Raw genomic sequence first — 7,145 nt, 5'->3', positions numbered from 1 at the left:
TTTTCTACAAAATATCACACTGGTCCATTATATTGATGACATTATGCTGACTGGAGCCACTGACAAAGAGGTAGCAACCACTCTGTGCTCTGGACTTTCTATGCATCAGGGTGTTAAAAAATGGGACTGGGTCTCAAGAAAATGACTGTATAAGCCAACATATTCAAGTAAGGCAAAAAGTTTTCCTTTTGCAAGAGAGTGCATAGTCATGCCAAGTCAAGCACTCAAGTACACCCATTAGGAGTTTCTCTGAGTTTTTATTACTAATGCAAAGAGGTCCTGTGCTTCACTCTGAGTGGTCAGAGCTTGACTTCATTCTTATGTTGTTGGGTAATTCAAAACAGCTCTGCTGATAAGCAAAATGCATCTTTAGAGAACAGGATAAAGCCTTGAGCACATACTTTGATCTTTGAAAAATGCTGACAGTAGGAAGGATTTTTTTTTTCTCCAGATGGTGTCTTTATAAATTTCTTCAAAGATAGAACTTCCTTTACCTCATTTAACCCGTTGATGGAAAAGACAACATATTTCACTTGCACTTCACACAAAAGAATGTGAAATGAATCCAACCAAAATTCAAGGGCTTTTGGACTCAGTGAATTTTTTATGAATTTAGTGGTGTAGAGAATTCAAAAATATTTGTACTAAGGTAAAAGTCAAGTTGTTTTACCTGGCCCCTTCAACCACAAAGAAATAAACAATGTTTAAGGGGCCTATTTGGATTTTGTAGACAGCACATTCCTAACTTGGATCAAGTGATTTGGAAAGCTTCTAGCATTGAGTAGATCTTAGAACAGAAGAAAGTTCTTCAACAGATCCAGGCTTCCCTGTAGGCTGCTCTACCCCTTGGACTATATGACCCATCAGATATGACAATATTTAAGGGGTCAATAACAGATAGAGAAACTATTTGGAGTCTCTGGCAGTTCCCTATAGATGAATCCTAGTGGAGACTCTTGGGACTTTGGATCAAGGCTCCACCATCATCTTCAAATAACTATTTCTACTCCTGTTACAATGACCCTGCCCCAAGAATACACCTATGGCCTCATGGGTTGTTCCCAATGATCAGTTGACTTAAGAAGAGAAGATTCATTTACTGAGGGCTCACTTCTTGATGATGCCTGCATAGTATGCAGAACCATCAGTAAATAAAGCTCTCTTCTGAGACAACCCTGAAGGTCTATAGTGGGCAAAACTTCATGCAGTAGTTGGAAGGAGAAATTAGCAGTTGTGTGATTACATGCCTGTGGTAGTTTGGATGAGAATGCTTTTCATAAACTCTACATTTGAACACTTGGTCCCCAGTTGTTGGAATGGTTTGGGAAGAATTAGGAGGTTTGGCCTTGTTAGTCTCTGAGGTTTTATAAAGCCCATCTCTCTCTCTCTCTCTCTCTCTCTCTCTCTCTCTCTCTCTCTCTCTCTCTCATATCAAAATGTAAGCTCTTAGCTACTACTTCACTGCCATGTCTTCTTTCCTCCTGGCATATTCTCTGCCAAGATAGTTTTGGACCTCTAACCATCTGGAGCCATGAGCTCCAACTTAATAAGATGTCTTGATCATGTTGTCTTAGCACAGCAATAGAAAAGTAGCTAAAGCAGAAGTTGATGCTAGGAAGTGGACTATAGACCACATAATAGGAAATGAACTGAGATTCAACATATTTAGGAAAATTTAAACAACATCCTGCATATTACCTGACCACATATGAATAAAGCTATAAATCAACAATAGTAGAAATGGTATAAAGTACACAAATGCATGGAAACTAACTGTCACAGTACTTAATCAAAATTGGATGAAGGCAGAAATTAAGAAGGGAATTTAAAGATTTCTAGAATTGAATGAAAACATAAGACCAAAACCTATGGGACACAATGAAAGCAGTCCTAAAGAGATCATTTGTAACACTATGTGCCCACAGAAAAATACTTGAGAGATCGTAAGTTAATAACTTAACAATGTACCCTTAAAGGACTTAAAAAAAAACAACAACAGCAATCAACATCTTTTAAAACGTAGGCAAAAAGAGATAATCAAAATCAAGTCTCATATTCATGAAATAGAAATGGAAAAAACATGAATAAATGAAATTAAGAGTTGGCTCTTTGAGAAGATTAACAAACATTTAGCAAAAATAGCCAAAATAAAGATAGAGACTATTAAAATCAATAAAATTAGAGATGAAAGGGAGACAGTACAAAAGATATCAAGGAAGTTCAAAGAATCATAAAGACTTATTTTAAATGTCAGTCCACAAAAGTGGAAAACCTGAAAGAAATGGATGAATTTCTATAAAACCACTGAAGTTAAATCAAGATTAAGTAAATAGCTCTTTCTGTCTCCAGTTACCGCAGGGAGAGGAGTTGCTGCAATGTCCGTGTACCTGCAGAGGATGGTTGTTCAGAACTGCTTCAGATTCCTGATCAAGACGAATAAGCAGCCATACATCACACATCCCAATAATCTAAAGGCCTTCAACTCCTTCTGCTACAACCGGCTGATTCACCTTAAAACTGTGGGGATGGAGCCTGTGGACAACCGCAAAGGGGTAATGCTGGTCATGAAACGCAGATCCAGTCAGCAAAAACCAGCTACTTCTTCTGTGATGATCACGGGCACTCTCAGCAGCATCAGGCAAATGATCAGCAAGAGCAAGTACCTCCTTGATCTGTACATGGTGGCCATCCATGAGGCCAGTGTCATCCTGTGAAGCCAGAAGCCTGTGGTTGTGAAGAGGAAATGAACCCACTCCACCAAGAGCTTCCAAGCCCCAAACTCCAGAAGCAGTCAAGAAATAGAGTCCCACTGACTTCTTCAACCACCTCAAAAAAAAAAAAAAAGACTAAGTAAATAATTTAAAGAGACTCATAACATCCAGTGAGGTAGGAAATATAAACAGTAATAAAAAATATCTACAAAATAAGGCTAGAGAGAAGAATGATTTGTTAAGAGTAATGGTTGCTCTTCCAGATGACCCAGATCAATTCCCAGCACTCACGTGGTGGCCCACAATTGCCTTTAACTCCAGTTACAGGGAATCCCACACCTTCTTCTGGCCTCCGTGGGTACCAGGCAAGCACGTGGTGCATGGACACAGGTGCAGGCAGACACTCGTACGCAAAAATATAGTTTTTAAGATCTCCAACTTAAAAAAAAAAGGCTCAGTGTCAGTTAGGTTCAGTACAGAATTCTATAAGATCATCAAAGAGCCAACACCAATACATATCAAATTATTCTGAAAAAATGGAAAAAGAAATTTTACAAATTCCCTTTAGAAAGCCAGTATTACACTAATACAAAAACGAGATGGAGTCCTCACAAAAACAACAAAATTATAGACCAATACCTTTGTTGAACACACATGCTAAAATCCTCTAAAATACTTTCAGAACAAACTCAAGAATACATCAAAAAGATCATGAACCATGATTAGGTAACATCCATTCCAGAGACTCAAGTTCACTATACATCAATCAATAAATATAACCCACCAAATAAATAGACTAACCAAATATGACGATCTCATTAAATGCAGGAAAGGTCTTTGACAAAATCCAACATCCAGTCATAATAAAAGTCCTAGAGAAAATAGAGGTTCAGGGGATGTATTTCAACACAAATAAAGCAATATACAGAAAAGTCACAACCAACATCACTCTAAATGAAGAATATCTCAAAACATTTCCACTAAAATCAAGAATAAAACAAAGATATTTACTCTCTCCATTCCTATTCAACACAGGGCATGAGGTCTCAAGTAATACAATAAGATATATGAAGGAGATAAAATGAATACAATGGTAAAAGAAGAAGCCAAAACATCTTTATTGTCATGAATTTATACATAAAAGACCTTAAGCACTCCATCAGAAAACTCCTACAACTGATAAACACACTCTACAAAGTAGCAACATCCAAAATAAATACCCCCAAATCAGTAGCCTTCCTATATACAAAGGACAAACATACTATGAAAGAAATCAAGAAAATGTTATGATTTATAATTTCCTCAAAAATACTAATCATCAAGAAAACAAACAACCCAATTTTAAAATACTGTTTGTTGCCCGCTAGAATTTGTCAGTAAGATCCTAGTGCTAAAGGCACCACTTGTGTGAGTCTTAGAACATGGAGAAATCAAGCTGGTAGTGACCTATAAGCTTCAGTCCTATAGCTAGCCTTCTTAATGTTGGAAGGTGCAATGCATGATACCAAAGGAGAAAAGTAGTCATCACTCTTACTCAGTTGTGACCTCTATGAAGGATAATAATGAATAGCCTGGCAATACATGTCCACTGGTAAAATAGTAGTATGTATGTTGTTATAGAAACCAACCACTTTATGACTAGATTTAAGGTCCATTCCACAAGATGAAACATACCTTGGCACTGATACCTGATCAACAACTTGTGGCTAGATAAGTCATAGACCGTAGGAGAGAGCATACTGCTATCATTATCCCAAATAGATATAAGATTAAGCTGACTCCTAACCACTAATTGAAATATCCATAGATTAATGTATTTTTAACCCTTATCAGAAAAGCTTGTTTGTAGTAAATGATAATCAACACAACTAGCAAGGTGCAGAAAGTAAGACTGTAAATGGACATTTCCTGTCCCGACTGCCCAGTTCCAAATAATCAACTCAGAGGTTGAATATGAACTATAAATGCTCAGCAGATAGCTCAGGCTTATTACTAGCTAATGCTTACATTTCAATTAACCAATTTCTGTTAATCTATGTATTGTCACATGGCTCATGCCTTTACCTGTCCTCTATCATGTCTTGCTTCCTCAGTAGCTAGATGGTATCTCCTCCTGACTCTGCCCTCCTTCTTCCCATCATTCTCAGTTTGGCTTCCCTACCTAACTTCCTGCCCAGCTATTGGCCTGTCAGCTTTTTATTAACCAATGAAAATAATATATATTCATGATGTAGAAAAGGATTGTTCCACAGCATTTCCTCCTTTTTGTCTAATTAAAAAGGAAGGTTTCAGCCATAATAGTAAAACTATATGCAACAAAAACAGTTAAAGTAAGAATTATAGTAACAATATCTAATCCATTTGCATTTGGCAAAATTAAAGAAAATAATTATCTATCTTATCTTAGTGAGTCTAAAGTTTTGTATCTAATTTACTTTCTATTATAACTAAGGAAAACTGTAATTATAACTATTTAGACTTCAACTCCATCAAAGACCCTAGAAGGGTGAAATGTTACCTAATAATAGGGACATGAGGCTGCCTAGATAGTCACCCAAAGTCCCTCTGTAACATTGAGGCAGCCAACTTTGGCCTACAGGCTTAGCATATCCGACAGACTTTCCTGTGAAGCAGGGATTTTTGAAGGACTGTCCTGCCTTGTCTTGGCAAAGTTCAGCAGTCACCTTTCTTGCATCCTACTTGTCCAGTTTAGACAGTAACTGTCAGCAATTGAGGCAAGAGCAGTTTCTTTGCCCACATGGCTAGCTTTTGTCATAAAGAAAACAAACTCCGTATGGAGTTTCTTCAATGCCCATTACCCTCTTTGAAGTATTTGGTGCTACCAGAAGCAGAAATGTCTCACTATTGAGAAAAGTCTAAGTTCTTAAAACATTTTAAATGCCATATTCTGTAGGTCTTTGAAGTGTTTGAAGATTGCCTACCTATCTGAAATAATCGCCATATGACCTTGAAAACCTAACTAATATGACTATAAGTTTGTATTATAGGTGACTGTTAATCTGTATTTCTTAATTATATATTATGTTTTTAAATGAGCTGCATAAACATAATACCCTAAACAAGATTAGAACTATATATACAGTATAACAAAATTAACTTTAAATTTGTATCAATAAACCAAAATTCATACCAATGTAAAATATGTATGATTAATAGCTGTTTTTTAGATTAAAGTAAACTCCATAATCTACCCTTTTAGTCTATCATTTCTATGCCCCCCTTTTTCTTTTCAGAACAAGATTTCTGAATCCAATCTCCTTTGTTTGGCTTTTTTTCTGACCATTATCCACACAACTTATAACCAACCTACCTAAACAATGACAAACATTAATAACTTATTTTTGGGAATGTGGGCATAGTTCTCTAGCCTACTTCCTGTTCATTGGGGGTGCTGGTAATCTTTGAGAGACCCTGGGAAAATTTAGGAAAATTGTTAAATCTTGGCTGTAGTATTCTGTGAGGCTGGATCATCTCAGTCAGCAACCTAGAAGCTGTTCTGGATGCTGGATCACCTGGGCTATTCATTTTTATTGGTGTCTGGTCTCCTTCATCTGAAAATACACAAACTTTTAAAGGTAACATACATATCTGCATTAATACAAGCATATACTGTGTATTGTACACAAGTCAGCCAAAGAGGATTTTTTTTTTATGTTTGAACAGGTAAAATATATGTCATGTGTCCTGTAGTCTTTTAAGTTTATTTATTTACATTTGTAGTCAGATTTTTCAGAGGGTCTTCCTTGATCAAATCTGATTTTTTTTTAACCCAGAATGAATCCACAGCCTCTCATTTCCTGTGGAAATAAAAGCAGAACCTCCTTCCCAAAGCAACATAGCTTTTAATTTAAATTTTGTAGTCAAGAATTTTATTTATATATATATATATATATATATATATATATATATATATATATATTGGTTTAATCGAGCAGCTTTCATAATTAAAGTCTCTTAGCAGTTATCATTTGTTCATTAGCAGTCAAAAAAATTAAAGACAACACAATAACATACAGTATACAGACTCCCTGTGTATTTTCCATCTTTCCATGGCTTATTATATTTTTATTACTCTATTCCTTTTTAAGGACTTTATTTCAAAACTATATCTTTTAATCTAAGACTGTATATATATTTTCTCTCTCTCCCAAGCTTAAACATATTTTTTAAACACACTGTGACCCATTTAGAGGCTTTTTTTTGGTCTGAATCTGCCCTTACTGTGCATCTGTAACCTTTTCTCTCTGCATGAGCAGAAAAACTGCTGTGTAACTTAGATTATGGAGTGCTGATGCTGGCTCCTCCCCCTCAGTTCCCAAAGAGTCTAGTTTCATGATGGCAGAGGTACATTTACTACCAGCTCTAGGGACCATGTTTACCACCCCAACTCTAGAAAGTTTCTAGGTCCATGCT

General features: G+C 36.2%; 1 protein-coding gene across 1 annotated transcript; it reads left to right on the top strand.

Moving 5' to 3' along the window:
- Positions 1-2,375: 2,375 nt before the first annotated feature.
- On the top strand, positions 2,376-2,714 carry LOC131914442 (large ribosomal subunit protein eL28-like). The gene has a single exon (XM_059267066.1). The coding sequence runs from the start codon at positions 2,376-2,378 to the stop codon at positions 2,712-2,714; it is 339 nt and encodes a 112-aa protein (XP_059123049.1).
- The last annotated feature ends 4,431 nt before the right edge of the window (positions 2,715-7,145 follow it).

Source organism: Peromyscus eremicus, chromosome 7, assembly GCF_949786415.1.
Source record: "Peromyscus eremicus chromosome 7, PerEre_H2_v1, whole genome shotgun sequence".
NCBI lineage: Eukaryota > Metazoa > Chordata > Mammalia > Rodentia > Cricetidae > Peromyscus > Peromyscus eremicus.
Note: the sequence above shows the minus strand (reverse complement) of the source record. Positions and strands in the feature narration are given on the sequence as shown.

Coding starts and splice junctions, on each gene's coding strand:
- LOC131914442 (XM_059267066.1), top strand. CDS start 2,376: ATGTCCGTGTACCTGCAGAGGATGGTTGTTCAGAACTGCTTCAGATTC.